This window comes from Geotrypetes seraphini, chromosome 3, assembly GCF_902459505.1.
Source record: "Geotrypetes seraphini chromosome 3, aGeoSer1.1, whole genome shotgun sequence".
Lineage (NCBI taxonomy): Eukaryota > Metazoa > Chordata > Amphibia > Gymnophiona > Dermophiidae > Geotrypetes > Geotrypetes seraphini.
This window is the reverse complement of record NC_047086.1, coordinates 7755650-7776374: the sequence shown is the minus strand read 5'-3', so window position 1 is coordinate 7776374 and position 20725 is coordinate 7755650. Positions and strand designations below refer to the sequence as shown.

The 20725-nt window shown below is 45.3% G+C and overlaps 1 protein-coding gene across 5 annotated transcripts in view; it reads right to left on the bottom strand.

The window, feature by feature from the left end:
• The window catches only part of ZBTB24 (zinc finger and BTB domain containing 24), a 104371-nt gene that overhangs the window by 25340 nt on the left and 58306 nt on the right, over window positions 1-20725 (bottom strand). For all 5 annotated transcript variants that reach the window (XM_033938991.1, XM_033938986.1, XM_033938988.1 and 2 more), the window contains exons 5-6: window positions 16238-16321; window positions 11858-11941 (exon numbers count right to left, since the gene is read on the bottom strand). In XM_033938991.1, coding sequence (XP_033794882.1) covers window positions 11858-11941; window positions 16238-16321 — 168 coding nt within the window. The remainder of the gene's footprint in view (window positions 1-11857; window positions 11942-16237; window positions 16322-20725) is intronic.

The following is a 20725-nucleotide window of genomic DNA, read 5'->3' as shown; positions in this document are numbered from 1 at the left end:
CAGGGCTTTGTTTATAAATTTTTATCAACACAACTAATATACTATTTTATCCTAAAGCAAAAAATAAATAAATAAATATAATTTTTTTTTCTACCTTTGTTGTCTGGTTTCTGCTTTCCACATCTTCTCATTGAATTCCTTCCATCCACTGTGTGTCTTCTCTCTGCGTCTTCCATTTGCTATTACTGTGCCTCTCCCTTAACCCCCCCCCCCCAATTGGTCTAGCACCCATCTTCTTCCCTCCGCTCCCGCATAGTCTGGCATCTGTCTTCTTCCCACTCTGTCTTCCACATTTCCCTTGGGGGTCTGTTCCTCTCCACCCTCCTTCAATGTCTGTCCTATTCCTTTCCACCACCACCCTTCCCTCCCTCCTTTACCATCTGTTCCTTTCTACTACCCTTCAGCTCCTCTCATGTGGCTTATCTATCTACCTTCCTCCCTCTTATTTTCATGGCACGTTACAATGTAATTTGTGCAAGCCACTGGAGCCTGCGAGCTCGGTCCCTGTCCCATCCCCACAAACCATCTCGCTTCTGTGCTCCTATTTTCTCCATTTCTAATATCTCCCCTATGTATCTGTCATTGCCCCCCCCTGTGTCCATATACCATCCCCATGGCATGTCCCCTTTATGTCTCTGTCCCTATGCCAAATGCACATAATTTCCCCTCTTTCTGTTACCTTCCTGTGTCCAGATTTCCCCTATCTTCCTCTTCCATACCAGTGTGTCTCTTCTTTTCAACCCCATCTAGCTTTTTTCCCTCTTTCTTCCCCCCCCCCTGCTTCTAGCATCTGGCTCACCTGCCTGTCCTTCCCTTTCTTTCCTGCTGTGGGTTTTTCTTTCCGTCTTCATCCCCTTGGCCCAGAATCCTTTTCCCTTTCACTCCCTCCTTCCAATTTGAGCCGGGAACACGAGCGATCGCACGGTCCCCACAGCCACCACTTGCCTGCCCAATCGATCCTACTGTTTAGCCAGCTCTCTCCCTTCGCCTCACCTTAGTTTGTAGGTTTTGTTTTTCGGCGACATGCACGCTTTCCCAAAGAGCCGCGCACGCGCGGCTGCTCAGTGTTCAATCTTCTGCTCTGCTGCAACTTCCTGTTTCCGGTTGCGTCAGAGCAGAAGATCGAAACTGAACAGCAGCGGGGACCGGGGAGTCTCATGGGAGCGCGTGCGGGACCCGGCCTGAGGCCTAATCAGTGTCTGCACCGTACGGCACACCAGGCAACATCTCGCGGCACACTAGTGTGCCGCGGAACAGCGGTTGAAAAACACTGGACTAAAGAACACCAAAAATGCCTGGTTTAATAATAATAATAACTTTATTTTTCTATACTGCCAGGCTTGGCGCGTACAAGCACCAGACTCAGACTTCACTGCGACATCAAATCGCTGTCTGGCTGGCCTGGAACTTCCTCCCCGGCGTTAGAATTAACGTCGGAGGTAAAGTCTTGTGTGCTCGGCGCTTGTACACGCCAGGCCTGGCTTGGGGAAGCAGCAGGGAGAACTTGACGTGGTGGCTTGGAGGGACAAGGGGAGAGAAAAAGAAAGACAGGCAGGGAGGGGGAGAGGGAAAGAAAGGCAGAAAAAAAAGAAGGGAGCAGGGGGAGAGAGAAAGAAAGACAAGCAGGGAGGAGGAAGAGGGAAAGAATGGCAGAAAGAAAGAAATATTGGCTTTACAGAAGAAGGAAGTGCAACCAGAGACTTTGAAATCACCAGACAAAAAGGTAGGAAAAATGATTTTATTTTCAATTTAGTGATCAAAATTGTTAATTATCATTTGTATTCAGGGTTTTTTCAGATGTCAAGTCAGATGACTTTAAAGTATGCAATGTCACCCTGTTCAAGTTCAAGTTTATTAGGATTTTATATACCGCCTATCAAGGTTATCTAAGCCGCGATAGCACTTTTTAGCACAGGGAGCTACGCTGAATGCCCCTCATAGCTCCCGACGTTCATAGGCTCCCTTCGCTAAAAACCACTATCACAGTTTAGTAAAAGGGGGCTATAGTGCAAAATATAGACAGCAGCTAAAAATTCTCATAACAGACACTTTTCTCTGCGTACAGTGTGCTTTGTGTTTTATAAAATTTTATTGTTGGTAGATCATTTTGACTTGGCCATTTTAAAAGTAGCTTGCAAGCCAAAAGAGTGTGGGCATCCCTGGTCTAATGGTCTTGAAGCTAGGGACGTATCACAGCAGTCCCCGGAGTCTAGGACAGGCCTGCTGAGCCTGCCTTCAAAACAAAGGACTTGAAAGCGACATCTTTCTTGGCTGCTACATCCGCCCTATAGAAACTGGTAAAGGTATGAGGGGTAGACCAAGAAGCTGCTCTACAGATTTCCTCAGGCGAAACCACCCGAGTCTCTGCCCAATGAGATAGGAACTCCTCTTGTTTAGTGCACTTTCAATGTGATTGGTGTCTGTTTACCATAGCCCACATATGCAGAGGAAATGGCCATTTTAATCCATCTGGAAACTGAGACTTTAGACGCTGGCCTCCCTTTCTTGCCATGACTGGTCAGAACAAAAAGGTGATCAGATAAGCGAAATTCATTGGTAACTTCGAGGTACCAGAGAAGCACATAGTAACATAGTAAATGACGGCAGATAAAGACCTGAACGTCTATCTAGTTTGCTCATAAGTTACACCCATTAAAAAAAAAATACCGTATTTTTCGCTCCATAAGACGCACCTGACCATAAGACGCACCCTAGATTTAGAGGAAGAAAATAAGAAAAACACATTCTGAACCAAATTCTCCCTGCCAGGCTCTGCACCCAACCCCAAACTCCCTGCCAGGCTCTGCATCTTGTCTCCTCTCTGGTGGTCTACTGGTAGGCCGGGACAGGGCACAGGCCAATGGTCTAGTGACAAGCAGGCAAGCCTAGCGGCAGGCAGGCAGGGACTGGACAAAATAAAAATTTACAGGCAGGCAGGGGATGTAAAAAAAAAAAAAATTACCCCGAAGGTCTTCATCATACAATAAAACCACAACATAGTGTTTCAAGGGCAATTTAAAGTACTGAAAATATCCAAAACTTACCTGAGAATGGCAAAAGTGGATTAGATGGTTTGGGCTTTGAAGGCTTACACAGCACAGACTGTCCAAGGCAGTGGCAGGGTTCTCCGTCCATGACACCTAGTTTCTGAGCAGCTGCCCTTCTCTCTCTCGCACAATCTACTCAGGGGTGCCCACACTTTTTGGGCTTCGCACAATCTACTCAGGGGTGCCCACACTTTTTGGGCTTGCGAGCTACTTTTAAAATGACCAAGTCAAAATGATCTACCAACAATAAAATTTTAAAAACCCACAAAGCACACTGTACGCAGAGAAAATGTAAATTACCATTTATATTCCGGGGTTTTTTCAAAGAGGTCAAGGCAGATGACTCTATGCAATGTCACCTCAGTAACAACTATACAAAAATAGACATAGACAACTATACAAAAACCGCGATAGTGGTTTTTACCGCAGGGAGCTGTGCTGAATGCCCTGTGCTGCTCTTGACGCTCATAGGCTCCCTGCGCTAAAAAACGCTTTTGCGGTTTAGTAAAAGGGAGCCATAGTGCAAAATATAGACAGCAGATATAAATTCTCAAAACGGATACACTAAATTGAAAATAAAATCATTTTTCCTACCTTTGTTGTCTGGTGATTTCATGAGTCTCTGGTTGCACTTTCTTTTTCTGACTGTGCATCCAATATTTCTTCCCTTCTTTCAGCCTGCTGTATGCTTCCAGACCTCATTCCCTTCGCCAACTTTTTCTTCCTCTCTCCCTGCCCCCTCCCCTTTCTTTCTCCCTGCCCCTTCTTTCTTTGTCTCCCTACCCCCTTTCTTTCTGTCTATCTTTCTCTCCATGCCCCCTTTCTTTCTTTCTGTTTCCCTTCTTTCTTTCTGTCTCCCTGCTTACCCCCTTTCTTTCCTTTCTCCCTGCCCTCCCCCAAGCCACTGCCGCCACCATCGGGGAACAGGCCCCCAAAACGCCGCTGCCCCAAGCTCTCCCTGCTTCCCTATGCAGAAGCGCCGGGCCGACCAGCCTTTACCTCTGACGTCAATTCTGACGTCGGAGAGGAAGTTCCGGACCAGCCAGGCAGTGATTGGCTGGCCCGGAACTTCCTCTCTGATGTCAGAATTGACGTCAGATGATGAAGGCTGGTCGGCTCGGCACTTCTGCGTCGGGAAGCAGGTGGAATGCGAAGGCAACGCAATCGACTCGCATTGCCTTCACGATCTACTGGTCGATCGCGATCGACCTTTTGGGCACCCCCTGCTCTACCTTATAGCTCTCCCTGGTCGGTGAGCCCCTATCAAGGCAAAAGCCACAGAAACTTTCCTGATCCCTATATCTATTTCCACCTATCAATACCAAAGAGAGACCTATTGTCGTTAAGAAAATAATAATAATTTTAAAAAACCGAACACTACAGCAGCAAGAAATCTTCACGCCTGGATGGGTACAAGCCATCACGAATTATTAACATTACCACTCTCGTGCTGCAGCCGCTGTGTATGCATGGTTGATCGCTGGAATAATCTTCCACAACAGGTAATTGAGGCCAGCAGCGTGCCAGATTTTAAGAAAAGATGGGATTGGCATGTGGGATCTCTTCATGGAGGTAGTTAGGGGCCATTAGTGTGGGCAGACTAGATGGGCCGTGGCCCTTTTCTGCCGTCATGTTCTATGTTTCTATGTTTCAGTCGCGAGAAGGAAGAGTTGAACTGTACGTACCCCAGCTCAGCTCTTCGGTGCCCTGTCTCGGACGCAAGAACAGACCACTGAGGTGTGTGTGTGTGTGTGTGGCTGCATAACACACACCCTTATTTCCACCCACTTTTGGGGGGAAAAAAGTGCATTTTATAGAGCAAAAAATAGGGTACATGTCTTTTCTTTGATATTTCTAGGCCGTAGACTGTAAATTCTGGTATTGTCCTAGGTTCTAAATGCTGAAGTTGCTGTCCATAAGAACATAAGAAATGCCTCCACTGGGTCAGACCAGAGGTCCATCGTGCCCAGCAGTCCGCCCACGCGGTGGCCCAACAGGTCTAGGACCTGTTCAGTAGCCCTCTATCTATACCCCTCTATCCCTTTTTCCAGTAGGAAATTGTCCAATCCTTTCTTGAACCCCTGCACCGTACTCTGCCCTATTACGCCCTCTGGAAGCGCATTCCAGATGTCCACAATACGCTGGGTAAAGAAAAACTTCCTAGCCTTTTTTTTAATCTGTCCCTTTCAGCTTTTCCGAATGCCCTCTTGTTCTTATATGTTCTGAAAGTTTGAAGAATCTGTCCCTCTCTACTCTCTCTATGTCCTTCATGATCTTGTAGGTTTCTATCATGTCCCCTCTAAGTCTCCGCTTTTCCAGGGAGAAGAGCCCCAGTCTCTCCAATCTTTCAGTGTATGAAAGGTTTTCCATGCCTTTAATCATTCGTGTCGCTCTCCTCTGAACCCTCTCAAGTATTTCCATATCCTTCTTAAGATACGGTGACCAATACTGTCCAAGCTTACTCCAGCCTATTCAACCATCCCATTATTTGCAGGACATCTACTGTAAAGTCTGGCCAGTAACATCCTCATGTTCCATATTAGTGGAGTTCACATTGATGCCCACCCCAGCCCACCCTACACCGAATCACCATATATGGAACACAGACCGTGCAGGTCTGTCCAATAGCGGCCTTAGTTCCTTTAATTTACATCCTTCATTTTCTAATTAGAGTTCCTCTATTTTTATCCCATGCTTTTTTGAATTTCATCACCATTTTCCTCTCCACCATCCAGCAAATGCAATGCTTTTTCCTTTTCCTTAGATCCTGTAGGGTAAAAAGCGAGCAAATGGACCTTCCTGATTAATGTGAAAGGCCGAGATTACTTTCAGTAAGAAGGATGGAACTATGCACAAGGAGAGCCCTGCTTCCATAAACTTGAGGAATGGCTCCCTGCAGGACAGAGCTTTTAACTTGGAAACTTGTCTCCAGAAAAACCGTCTTGACTAAGATCCAATACAGAGCCCTACTGATACCTTGTAATACAGTATTAAGATTCCAGGAAGGGAAAGGGAGATGCACTGGAGGGCACAACGGAACAGCCCTTTTAATGAACTGGGCAACATCTGGGTGAGAGGCCAGAGAGCCTCTCCCCCACACTCAAGTTTGGAAACAAGAAAGGCCTATTTGCACGTTCAGTGATCTGACGGACCCTTCTGAAGTCCCTCTTGCAAAAAGTCCAGCACTAGCAAAATTGAAGCTCGTAAGGGCTCTGCATCATCCACAGCACACCAATGCTGAAAGGACTTCCAGTCCTTGGCATAGGCTGCTACCATCGATGTCTTCATTGCTCTAAGCAGAGTTGAAATGACCATGTCTGAGTAACCCTTGCAACTCCCCCCCCCAACTTAGACAACAGAACTCATTATTAACATTCCGTAAATCGGTAAAGACCCTCCTCTTCAAATAAAGATCTCCTCTGTCTTCTCCCCCCCTTAGGCCCCACCCTCCACTCTCCTATCACCTTCCCGAAATTCCAGTATGACCCTCTCTTACTCTATCCACTAACAAATTGTACCTAAACGCTTTAACTTTCCTTAAACTAAACTACTGTATTTCCCCCCTCTCTCTTTCTACTTACTCTCCCTATATTTAATTCTCTCCAAAAACTATAAATCCAATCACCAAACCTGTTGTACTACTTATATGTCTAGTTACTCCCCACTGTGTATGTTCATTTGTAAACCGTTCTGAGCTATTGGGAGGACGGGATAAAAATCTAAATAAATAAATAAATAAAATAGTCAATGCTGCCCGCTCAAGAGCCTAAAGTGTTCCGGATTCTTGATAGGGACTGGTCCTTGAGTGAGAAGATCCACTTCAATTGGCATTTTTAGGCTTTTGTCCCTCTAGAGGTGAACTAGGTCCACATATCATGGTCTGTTGGGCCAATTGGGTGACACTAGGACTACCACCCTGGATGACTTGCCCTAGCATGGGCCACGGGGGAAAAATGTACAAGAGCCCTTTCTCCGGCCACAGTTGGACTAACATGTCCAACCCCGCGCTTACAGCCAATGCCATCAGATCCATCTATGGACACCCCCACCACTGAACTATAGAGGTGAATGCCTGGGGGAATAGAGACCATTCCCCTGGGTAGAGAGTCTGCTGACTGAGAAAGTTGATTTGCACATTTTCCACTCCTGCTATGTGTGTGGCTGAGAGAGCCTGCAAATTAGCTTCTGCCTGCTGAAAGAGGAGTTGAGCTTCTAGGCATAATGGGGCGCTTCTGGTGCCTTCTTACCTGTTGACATAGGCCACCACTGTCGCATTGTCCGAGAAGACACTGACTGCCTTGCCTTCCAGAGACTTCTGTGTCTGAAGCGCTAGTCAAATAGCTCTGAGTTTTAGTCGATTTATGGACCACTTTTGCTGAGCCAGTGTCCAACAACCCTGAACTGGGTATCCATTGCAATGACCCTCCAACCATATTATGTACAATTCTGAAGGCTGCATCTTCAAACAGATATAAAAAGGATGGAGTTGGTCCAGAGAAAGGCTACTCAAATGGTGCATGGTCTTCGTCATAAGGCATCTGGGGACAGACTTAAAGATCTCAATCTGTATACTTTGGAGGAAAAGTGGGAGAGGGGAGATATGAAAGAGACATTTAAACACCTTTGGGATGTAAATGCGCACGAGTCAAGTCTATTTCATTTGAAAGGAAGCTCTGGAATGAGAGGGCATAGGATGAAGTTAAGAGGTGATAGGCTCAGGAGTAATCTAAGGAAATACTTTACAGAAAGGGTCGTAGATGCATGGAACAGTCTCTCGGTAGAGGTGGTGGAGACAGAGACTGTGTCTGAATTCAAGAAAGCCTGGGATAGGCATGTGGGATCTCTTAGAGAGAGAGAGAGAGAGAGAGAGGAAGAGATAGTGGTTATTGCGGATGGGCTGACTGGGTGGGCCATTTGGCCTTTATCTGCCATCATGTTTCTATGTTAGATAGAATCTCCCAGGAGGAAATTCAGACAGGCATGTCCCTTGAGAGGGCAGTTGGCTGCAGCCACCATCGCAGACTACTCTTCACTTCTGGTAACCAAGGAAACAGTTGCTGAAGCAAGTCTATCTGAAGAGACCATTGAGAAAAGAGTCCTGGAGAGGTCTCATGTGCGTTCTTGCCCAAGGGACTACTTCTATGGCTGTAGCCATCAACTCCAGGACCTGCAGATAGTGTCATGCCGTGGGAGTCGAACTCAAGGCCATGTTGAACAAAACTCCCAGGTACTCCAGATGCTGGGTCAGCTCCAGCTAGCTGTTCATGAAGTTGATCCATCCCAAGTCCTGGAGAATATGGACCACTCTCAAAACTGCCAGTTTGCCTTCCTCTGATAAGCCAATCATCGAAATATGGGTGGCACCTGGATTCCTGCTTTGTGGAGGTGCTCTGCCACCACTACCATCACCTTGGTAAAAGTGTGAGGTGCTGTCATGAGGCTAAAGGTTTGCGCCGAGAACTGGAAATACTGCTGCAGCACATGAAATCACAAGTACCTCCTATGGGCCATAAAAACAGGAATGTGGAGATAGGCCTGACGCTATGACTGACCCATCTTCATGTGGAAATGCAGCACTTTTAGTGCAGCACTGACCAACTTGAGGTCCAGAATTAGCCTCCAGTTGTCTGAATCTTTCTTTGGTACAATTAAGCATATGGAGTATCTGTCTGAGCCTGATTCTTCTTTCAGTACTGGTTCTTTGTATGAAGAACCAGTAGCCTTTGTATTGTTGCCCAGATTCTGAGCTTAAAAAATACAAAAGCAGACTGGCTAGCTAAGTGACCCTGAGGGTTGATCCTGCTGGTAGCAGACTTCTGCAACATGAGTCTACGTCATCACCTAGGCAGAGGTCTCAACAAGTGGGAACCTCTGGGCACCGAGCCTCCAACCTAGAGAATGACACGTGTCCCCGTTTCTGCCCTGTCCCCGCAAACCATCTGATCCCATCCACCCAAGCCTCAAATTGTTTTATACTGAACTTATTTTATTACAGTATAAAAAGAAACAATATTTTGTACAATCGTCATTTTATACGAAATCAAAGTTCTGGCTGCCGAACTAGAGGAAGAGATCTTCAGCTGGCAGGGCTTTGTTTATAAATGTTTATCAACACAACTACAATACTACTTTATCCTAAAGCAAAAAAAAGAAAAGAAATATAATTTTTTTTCTACCTTTGTTGTCTGGTTTCTGCTTTCCTCATCTTACACAGTAACATAGTAAATGACAGCAGATAAAGACCTGAATGGTCCATCCATTCTGCCCAAACATACACTCTCTGTAATTTAATGATTTCATTTAAATTGTTCTTTTTCTTAGATATTTCTGGGCCAGAAACCCAGAGCCATCTACTGGAGTCTCCGTCAAAGCTCACTCCAGCTCATCTAAACCAGTGTTTCTCAACTCGGTCCTGGAGTACCCCCTTGCTAGTCAGGTTTTCAGGATATCCACACTGAATTTGCATAAACTTGATTTGCATACACTGCCCCCATTATATACAAATGTCTTTCATGCATATTCATTGTGGATATCTCGAAAACCTGACTGGCAAGGGGGGTAATCCAGGACTGAGTTGAGAAACACTGATCTAAACCATCCATCCCAGACCATGCTCAATTGAATGGCCATATATGTGGCACAGACCGTGCAAGTCTGCCCAGTACTGGCCTTAGTTCTTCAATATATACCATACTTTTCTGATTAGAGATCCTCTGTGTTCATCCTATGCTTTTTTGAACTCTGTCACCGTTTTTCTCTCACAACCTCCCTTGGGAGTGTATTGCAGGCATCCACCACCCTCTCCGTAAAGAAGAATTTCCTAACATTACTCTTGAGTCTACCATCCCTCAACCTCAAATTTTGTTCTATGTGAATACCTTTAAAGTACTTGAATCATATCTCCCCTGTCTGAATCATATCTCCCCTGTCCCTCCTTTCCTCTAGGGCAGTGGTTCCCAAACCTGTCCTGGGGGACCCCCAGCCAGTCAGGTTTTCAAGATATCCCTAATGAATATGCATGAGAGAGATTTGCATATAATGGAAGTGACAGGTATGCAAATCTCTCTCATGCATATTCATTAGGGATATCTTGAAAACCTGACTGGCTGGGGGTCCCCCAGGACAGGTTTGGGAACCACTGCTCTAGGGTATACATATTCAGGGCTTCCAATCAGGCTTCATATGTCTTTTGGCACAAACCTCCTACCATTTTTGTCACCTTCCTCTGGACCGCATTAAGTCTTATATCTTTTGCCAGGATACAGTTTCCAAAATTGAACACAATACTCCAAGTGGGGCATGACCTGTACAGGGGTATCAACACCTTTTTTATTCTACTGGCTACACCTCTTTCCATACAGCCCAGCATCCTTCTGGCAACAGTTACCGCTTTGTCACACTGTCTCTTTGCCTTTAAATCTTCAGACACTATAACCCCAAGGTCCCTCTCCCCCTCCGTGCATATCAGCCTCTCACCTTCCAGCATATACGGCTCCTTCAAATTTTTAATCCCCAAATGCATTACTCTGCACTTCTTTGCATTGAATTTTAGTTGCCAGATATTAGATCATTCCTCTAACTTTTGTAGATCCTTTTTCATGTTTTCCACTCCCTCCTCGGTGTCTACTCTGTTACAAATCTTGGTATCATCCGCAAAGAGGCAAACTTTTCCTTTTAACCCTTCGCTAATGTCGCTCACAACATATTGAACAGAATTGGTCCCAGCACCAATCCCTGAGGGACTCCACTACTCACCTTTCCTTCCTCCAAGCGAATTCCATTAACTACCACCCTCTGGCATCCGACAGCCAGCTTCTAATCCAGTTCACCACTTTGGGTCCTAACTTCAGCCCATCAGGTTTGTTCATGAGCCTCCTATGAGGAACTGTGTCAAAGGCTTTGCTGAAATCTAAGTAAATTGCATCTAGCATATGTCCTTGGTCCAATTCTCTGGTCCATTCAAAAAATTCAATCAGATTCATTTGGCACGATTTACCTTTAGTAAAGCTATGTTGCCTCGGATTCTGTAACTCATTAGATTCTAGGAATTTCACTATCCTTTCTTTTGGCAACATTTCCATTATTTTTCCAATAACCAAAGTGAGGCTTACTGGTCTGTAGTTTCACGCTTCATCACTGCGACCACTTTTGTGAATTGGCATCACATCCGCTCTTCTCCAATCCTCAGGATATTCCTTCCATCCACTATCTGAGACAGAAAAATGAAAATCGCCAGTGAAGGTGAGGGGAAGGGAGGGAGATGCCTGGACCACGGCGGTTGGGAGGGCCCTAAAGGTATTCCGAAGCTCAATCTTCCAGGATGCTAGCAGGAACACCTGGGGCTGGCCCGTGAGGAACTTGACTCCCAGAAACTCCAAGTCTCACATTGGCTCAAGATGACTCTTCCACAGATTGAGCACCTCGCTGAGACTCTCCAGCAAATGCACCACCCGGAGAACTTATAGGTTTGACCTAATAGTACCAAAGGGTCTATTATACGATTATTTAGCTTCTCTAGATATGCTTTATGTTAGATCATAGGATGGTCATCTTGAGTCCAGCAAAAGCTCGTTAGGAGTCAATTGGAAAATGTGCATTTCTCTGGTTAGGGCCTATGTTGTAGAATCTTTTAAATGACTTCTGAGACCTCTTCTCTTTCTTGAAAGATTTGGCTAACAGATCTTAGGGAAGTAGGGAATTACACTTTTTTGTTAGATGCTTTCCTATCATGATATGGATTTCTTTTTTGTTACTAATTTTGAACATCTCCATGATCTTTATAAGCCAAGCAGCATATAAAATAAACATACCTGTGTGAGATCGCAGGTGTTTTTTCAGTTGTGCTGTGTCCATGAATTTCCGATGACACTGGTTACATTCCGGTAGTAAATGACCTTGTAATAAATTTTAAAAAGTAATGGAGTCAGCTTAATAAATACATCAAAACATCCCAGAAATAAGGGTGTATTTGCTGGTTACTAGTATAAAAAAATGAATAATAAACAATTAACATCAGTTATTACTCAGAGTACTGCCAGCAAATGCATGTTCAAGGTCTGCTAGCTCCCGCCTTCTCTGAGAATCTCAGAGGGGCCGCAGTAGCACCAATGGGTAAGCGCAATGCTGTGTGGGGGTGGGTTTGTATGGGGGATAGCGGTTCAAAGGGGGGGCATAAATGGAGGTCAGCAGCTCAAGAAGGGGCTGTATGCAGGATAGTGATGCGCTTGGAGGTGGCTGGGGTAGAGGGCTGAATGCAGAATAGCGATGCTGGATTTCAAAGAGGAGGAGGAGGATAGTCACGCCAGTGGTCAGCTGGAAGCTTGAATACAAACAGTGACCCCTAGTTTTGGGCCATTTTTTGTCCAAAAAAATCTCAGTTTATATTCGAGTATATATGGTATCCATGTTTACCTGTTCCATTCCAATCAGTATTTTATAGAACTCTATTATAATATTTATTATTTCTCTTGTTTTTACTTTAGTTTGTTTTATTTCTGTTGGGATTTATTTCATCTTTTGTCTTCCTGTTTTATTTTATTTTTTATTCTTATTTTATTTCGCTAGATATGTACATATTTATAATACTGTTCATTTTTCTCTATTTCCCTAGGCATTTTAACTTACAATGTGAGCCCATCTGGGACTGGAGGAAAGGGGAGTTAAAAAAAAAAAAAAAAAAAATGCCTTTAAGTTGTTGCAACTTGCATAAATTGTAATCCGCTCAGAACTGTGGATGTAGCGAAATATAAATTTTTAAACTAAATATCTTCCCTGAGCCATCTCTTCTCCAAGCTCTAGCTGCTTTTAGCCGTTCCTCATAGGAAAGTTGTTCCATCCCTTTTATCATTTTCATTGCCCTTCTCTGTACCTTTTCTAATGCCACTATATCTTTTTTGGGATACAGTCACACCATTGAAAAATGACAGCAGATAAAGGCCCATCCAGTCTGTCTATCTGCAGCATCCACTATCTCCTCTCCCTAAGAGATCCTTTGTGCCTGGCCCACACTTTCTTGAATTTAGACACAGTTTGTCTCCACCAGCTATACCGGTAGACTATTCCATGCATCTACCACCCTTTCAGTAAAGAAGTATTTCCTTAGATTACTCCTGAAACTATGACCGCTTAACTTCATCCTATGACAGTTTTCCTTCATTTGAAAAAGGCTCACCTTTTGTACATTAATATTTAAACGTCTCTATCTCCTCTCTTCCATAGTATACATATTGAGGTCTCTAAGTCTGTCCCCATACGCATTAAAAGCCCACTAACCAATTTTGTAGCAGCTCTTTTGACCAACTCCATCCTATTCATATCTTTTTGAAGGTGGGGTCTCCAGAACTGCACACAGTATTCCAAATGGGTCCTCACCAAAGAGTTGTACAATGGTACTATCACCTCCTTTTTTTCCTACTGGCCATTCCTCTCCCTATGCACCAAAGCATCCTCCTGGCTTAGACTGTCACTTTTGCCACCTTGAGATCATCAGACACAATCACCCCCAAGTCCCGCTCTTCTTTCATACACAGAAGTACTTCACCCTCTATACTATTCTGTTCTCTTGGACTTTTAAAGCCCAAGTACATGACCCTGCATTTTTTAGCATTAAATCTTGGCTGCCAACTTCTGGAACATTCCTCGAGTTTCACTAGATCCTCCCTCTACGTGGGGATAGTCTACAGACCTCTGACTCAATCGCAGCAAATTGATAAAGATCTGATTGTGGATATCCAAAAGTTTAGAAAGAAAGAGGAGGTGCTGCTGTTGGGAGATTTCAACCTGCCGGATGCGGACCGAAAAGTTCCGTCTGTGGAATCAGAAAGAAGTAGGGAGATAGTGGATGCCTTTCAAGAGGTTCTGCTCAGACAAATGGTGACGGAACCCAAGAGGGAAAAAGCGATATTGGATCTGGTCCTCACAAATGGGACAGTATCTCTAATGTTCGAGTGGGTGGTCACCTGGGAAGTAGCGATCATCAAACGGTTTGGTTTGATATAACAGCTTCAAGTGGAGAGCGGCCGCACAATACTTAAAAGTCCTAGATTTCAAACGTACAGACTTAAATAAAATGGGAGAGTACCTGAAAAAAGAGCTGTTAGGAAGGGAGGACATAAGAGAAGTGGAAAAATAGTGGTCTAAGCTGAAAGGAGCAATAAAAATGGCTAAGGACCTTTATGTGAAGAAAATAAAAACAAGAGAAAAAGGAAACCGATTAGTAATCGGAAGGAGCCGTATGTGCTGGGAGGTGAGAGGCTGATATGTATGGAAGGCGAGAGGGACCTTGGGGTGATAGTGTCTGAAGATCTAAAGGCAAAGAGACAGTGTGACAACATGGTAGCTGTTGCCAGAAGGATGCTGGACTGTATAAAGAGAGGCGTAACCAGTAGAAGAAAGGTGTTGATGCCCCTGTACAGATCGTTGGTGAGCCCCCACTTGGAGTATTGTGTTCAGTTTTGGAGATCGTATTTGGCGGCGGACATAAGAAGACTTGAAATGGTCCAGAGGAGAGTGACAAAAATGATAGGAGGTTTGCGCCAGAAGATATATGAGGAGAGACTGGAAGCCCTGAATATGTATACCCTAGAAGAAAGGAGGGACAGGGGAGATATGATTCAGACGTTCAAATATTTGAAATTTATTAACACAGAACAAAATCTTTTCCAGAGAAAGGAAAATGGTAAAACCAGAGAGCATAATTTGAGGTTGAGGAGTGGTAGACTCAAGAGCAATGTAAGGACATTCTTCTTTATGGAGTAGGTGGTGGATACCTGGAATGCGCTTATGAGAGGTGGTGGAGAGGAAAACGGTGACCGAGTTCAAAGAAGCGTGGGATGAACACAGAGGATCTAGAATCAGAAAATAATAGTAAATAGTGAAGAACTAAGGTCAGTACTTCTGTGTCTGTATATGGCCGTTTGGTTGAGGATGGGTTGGGGAGGGCGTCAATGGGCTGGAGTGAGCTTTGACGGAGACTTCAGTAGTTGGAACCTAAGCACAGTACCAGGCAGAGCTTTGGATTCTTGCCCAGAAATAGCTAAGAAAAAGAAGAAAAAAAAAATTAGATTGAATCAGTTTGGACAGACTGGATGGACCATTTGGATCTTTATCTGCCGTCATCTACTGTGTTACTAAGTTATCCACACCGTCCGGGGTGTCTAGCCTATTACAGAGTTTTGTATCATCCACAAAAAGAGAAACTTTACCAGATAATCTCAATATCACTTCACAAAGATGTTAAAAAGAGCCAGCCCAAGGACAGATCCTTGCGGCATTCCACTTTTTCCATGGAGCAAACTCCATTTACCACTACCCTTTGTCTCTTTCCACTTAACTTAATCCAGTTCATCACTTTAGGTCCCATACTAAAGGCACTCAGCTATCTATGCGACACCTTGTCAAAGGCTTTGCTAAAATCAAAGTACCAAAAAATGTAAAAAATTCAATTTTCCATAAACAATACTAGATACTCACAAGGAAAACCACTGAAAGTTACTAGCAAAAAAGTGAAAGTGAGAAGTCTCAGAGCACCACATCAAGGATCATATAGATTTTTTCTCCTTTGGTTATTGTGGTGAAAATTTATTTCAGCGACAATAACTATCACTATTCAAGCTGTCATTTAACAGCTCAATTAACTATTTTCTAACTTTGTCAATTATTTTTGTTAGCTTTTCAGTTCATTTATACTTTTTTTTGACTTCTTCTAATAAACCTTATTTATCAGACCCCCGATTCTTATTGTGAGTATCGGGGAAAAACTGAGGGCATTCTTCTGCCACTATTGTTTATGCTCTAATCACATTACTGATTTTCATTTACGCTTTAAACAAGTTTTTTTTTAACTTATCTTGATTAGAAAGTGAGTATTGGTGAGAACTGCGTCAATTCGGGTGTGCACAATTTTTCAACTACCACCAAATACAAATCCCCAACAGGACCTGTTTCACCCCACCAAAGCATCGTATTTTCATTTAAAAAGTTACTGAAGACTTATTTGTTTTAAAAGTTTCCTGGGAAGTAATAATGGCTCTTTGATAGGTTTTGTTATATTGATTATGATTTTGTAGCTTACTGTATTTGTGCAGTTTTTCTTATTTTGTTATCTGCACAGAACTAGATTTTGTGGAATAAAAATAAAGTGTTATGTTATATAGAAGAGGCCCTAAAGCAGAATGGGAGAAAAGCTGTACCTGTGTGCACTCGGTAATGGCTCTTCAGTTGTCTTCTCTGACTGAAAAATTTGCCACACTTGTCACACGTGAAATCCTTCTTACCTGCAAAAAAAGAAAAGGTTTTGCTGGTGTGGCATTAGACATTGAAGCCTAGATGCACCAATCCGATTTTTTGACCTATTCAGAAAGAGCAATTGATGCGCTAAAAAGTCTGCATGCAAATGATTCACACGGATGTTTGTCGTAATCCCTGACTCTATCGTCCAATGATCGCTGAGAGCGACTCTCATACATGCGCAGAACTGGCACGAGACGCCTGAACAGCTGAGAGACAGGGGAAGCCCCAAATAGCAGCATCCTGCCACTCAACTGTTCGGGGCAGGGAACTTTTTTTTTTTTAAATGGGCACAGATGCCACACACAATATCTGTCCCATTAAAAAGAAAAGAAAAAGAAAAGCACTCCTCCTCGGCACCACGAACCCACCCCACACGCCAGCGAAAACGGCAGTAGGAATGACCACTTCCTTCTGTCATGCTGATCCCACCCCCTTGCAAAAGAAAATTGGCAGGAGGGATGCCCACTTCCTCCTGCCATGCCGATCACCCCTCTCCCAAGGTAGTGGAACAGTTGGAGGTATGCCCACTCCCTCCTGCCACCAGGCGCCCCCTTCCAAACATACCCTACCCTCCCCCTTCCTGATAAAAAAATGCAGGAGGGTTGCCCACTCCCTCTTACCATCGGAGAGCCCCTGAACCCCCTAACCCTCTGAACCCCCCGGGTACCTTTTTAGAGAAGTTGGAGTGGAAGAGAAGCTCAGTTTGTCCCACTTGTGGGCCTGCCAGATCAAAATGGTGGGTCTTTCCTTCCCTGGTGCATCATATGATGCACTGGGAGGGGTCTAAAGCCCTGATTGGCTCAGATGCCTAAAGAAAGGGAATATTTGAGAGGGGCACCTGGCATGGAAGTAGGCCTTTGGTGGCAAGAGGGAGTGGGCATCCCTCCTGCCTTTTCGTTGCCGTGTGGGGTGAGGGAGTTGCCATGGCAGGAGGGAGTGGGAATCCCTTCTGCCATTTTTTCTTGTACGGGGGAGGTGGGGTCAGCATGGCAAGAGAAAGTGGGCATTCAGAAGAAAAGAAGACATGGTCCTCAAAACAACTACAGACTCCGTGATGCGGAGAAAAGGATCCCTGCATGATATAGCCTGAAGCTCTGACAGACCCTGTGCAGAAGGGACCGCAACGAAGAAAGAGATCTTCAAGGTAAAATCAGAGAAATCCCATCCAGGAGTTTAAAGATCAGACGAGCCAGGGAGTGGAGAACCTGACTCAGATCCAATGGAGGACATGGCATTCTCAAGGTCTCGGAACCCATTGTTATAAGAACATAAGAAGCGCCATCTCCAGAACAGACCCTAGGTCCATCAAGTCCGGCGATCTGCACACGTGGAGGCCCCGCCAGGTGTACCCTGGCATAGTTTTGGTCCCCATATCGCTCAAAGCTTCTCGTAAAGAGAAGTGCATCTAGCCTACCCCTACCCATGTCACTTCATGCCACTCATAAGGAGATGTACATCTAACTTACCCTTAAATCCTAGAATGGTGGATTCCGCAATTACCTCTTCTGGCAGAGCATTCCAGGTGTCCACCACTCGTTGCGTGAAGCAGAACTTCCTGATATTTGTCTTGAACTTGTCCCCCCTTAGCTTCAGCCCATGTCCTCTTGTCCGTGCCACATTGGACATTGTAAATAATGTTTTTTCCTGCTTAGACCAGGCAAGGGGCTGAGAGAGACGGGGAAGGAGTCTCGGCAGGTGTGGTGAGCAGGCGAGGCGAGCGGCAAAAGCCTAAGAGTTTTTCTTTTTTTTTTTCTAGCATCGGGGAAGCGGCGAGAGTAGCTCCGCCCCCCCAACACATCAGCAGTAGGCGCCGGGCCCCTCCATAAAAGGAGGCGAGCCGACGGTCCGCCACTGCTTAGACCAGGCAAGGGGCTGAGAGAGACGGGGAAGGAGTCTCGGCAGGCGTGGTGAGCAGGCGAGGCGAGCGGCAAAAGCCTAAGAGTTTTTCTTTTTTTTTTTCTAGCATCGGGGAAGCGGCGAGAGTAGCTCCGCCCCCCCCAACGCATCAGCAGTAGGCGCCGGGCCCCTCCATAAAAGGAGGCGGGCCAACGGCGCGCAGCCGTTCGGCGCGTGGCGAAGGCGAGCGCCTTTGCGAAGGGCCTCAAGAAGGGCCTCTAAACAGAGCCCTTCCACATTCATCCAGATACACTCCTCTCTTCTCTAAACAGAACCCTTTCCACTTTGAGCCAGAAACACCCCTCTCTTCCTACACACAAAAACAGATACTCTCCTTTATCACACACAAGCAAACACTCAGGCAAACTCACATTCCTTTTCATTTTATTCTTTCTTTCTTTCTCTTTTTTGAAATGGCAGGGAGAACTAGGAGCGCCAAGACTACTATCAAGTTCAACACTCCAGCATCTGGAGAGACCCCGGGATGGCCAAGGACTCTACACAGAAGGCAGAGAGTGCCACTGAGCGGGGAACAGATGTCTCAGTGCTGACCGAGGCCATCCCCCTCCCACAGTATACTTCGGTCTCTACGCAGACAGAGGAGACAAGACAGGTAGAAGCGGACGAGGACATTATGCAGGAACTGCGGAGCCTCAGGGAGGAGGTGAAACGCCTGAGGTGCATCAGGGAGGATGAGGCCTTCATCGACGATACCATCCAGGAACTGTCTCATATCACAGAACGAAGCCTCGACAAGACCATCCTTGGCACTCCCAAACCTACAGCTCTAAATTCAACGATCGGAATACAGGAAATGATTGGAGAATGAACTGTATTGGAGAAGGAACTGTCGAGAATGAAACAGAGGGGGCTCAGGAGGATTCCGAACACAGAACATCGGCTACAGTTCTCACTGCTCGACCCCCCCCCCCCTCGGAAGGAGCGTAGAGTGGTGGTCATCGGAGACTCCATGCTAAGAGGCAGACCAGATTTGCAGTCGAGGGAGGTCTGCTGTCTCCCTGGAGCCAGGATCCGGGACATCACCACCAGTATAGACAAACTTCTAAAACCTACTGACCATTTCCCTATGTTTCTCATTCATGTAGGTACCAACGATACTGCCAAAAGCACATCAGACAACATCCCTGTAGACTTCAAGGCCCTTGGAAGAAAGCTGAAGCAGACAGGAGCACAGGTGGTCTTCTCATCAATTCTCCCGGTAAGAGACAAAGGCAGAGACAGGGAAGAGCGTATCCATCGAACCAACGAGTGGCTTCGAGAATGGTGTTTAGAGATGAACTTTGGATTCCTAGACCACGGAGAGGCGCTACAAGGACTACAGGGACCTGACGGACTACACCTAACAAGGAGAGGCAAGAAAGTTTTTGGACATCGACTAGCACGCCTACTTCGGAAGGCTTTAAACTAGGTAAGTTGGGGGAGGGTTCATACATACATACCAGAGCAGCAAGGATCCGCCCTTGGGAAGCAAGTAAAACCCACACTTCTTAGCCTAAGGTAAGTACCCATAGTATACACAAAAAAACAGGAGTCACACTAGCGGGGATAGGTATCTCATCACAAATTTGGAGAGCAATGTATATTAATGCACACAGCTTGGGCAACAAAATCCTGGAACTAGAAACAGAGATAAGGAATGCTGACCTTGACATAGTAGCGATATCCGAGACCTGGTTCACAGACTCGCATGGGTGGGATATGGTTATACCAGGCTACAATCTACTTCGTCGAGACAGAGAGGGCAAATTTGGAGGGGGGGTAGCGCTATACACTAAGGATAATATCAAAACTACCAAGATCACAGAAGTTAGATACACAGGGGAATCACTTTGGGTAAACCTGGCCAGAGGGAATGAAAAATGCCTTTACCTCGGTGTGATATACAGGCCTCCGAGACAACAGGAAGACAAAGACAAGGAATTAATTGAGGACATAGAGAACATCATTTTGCGCGGTGACACAGTACTGTTAGGAGACTTCAATATGCCAGATTCAGACTGGAACACCCTCTCCGCAACTACGAGTAGTAGCAGAAGAATATTAACCTCCATAAAGGGTACACAACTCAAACAAATGGTATTAGAGCCCACCAGGGAAAAGGCAATACTGGACCTGGTACTCACAAATGGAGACAGTGTCTCGGAAGTATCAGTGGGAGACACGCTGGCCTCCAGTGACCACAACATGGTATGGCTCAACCTCAGGAAAGGCTTCTCTAAATCAAACTCAGCAACGAGGGTCCTCAACTTTAGGGGCGCAGACTTCGACCACATGAGAGACTTTGTCCATCAGGAGCTGCAAAACCATGCAGAAACTGACAATCCGGAAACTATGTGGTCAAATCTAAAATCCATTCTGAACGAAGCATCTAACCGCTACATAAATACAGTAAGCAAACGTCGGAGAAACAAAAACCCACAATGGTTCAGCAATGAAATTTCGGACCTCATTAAAAAGAAAAAGAAGCATTT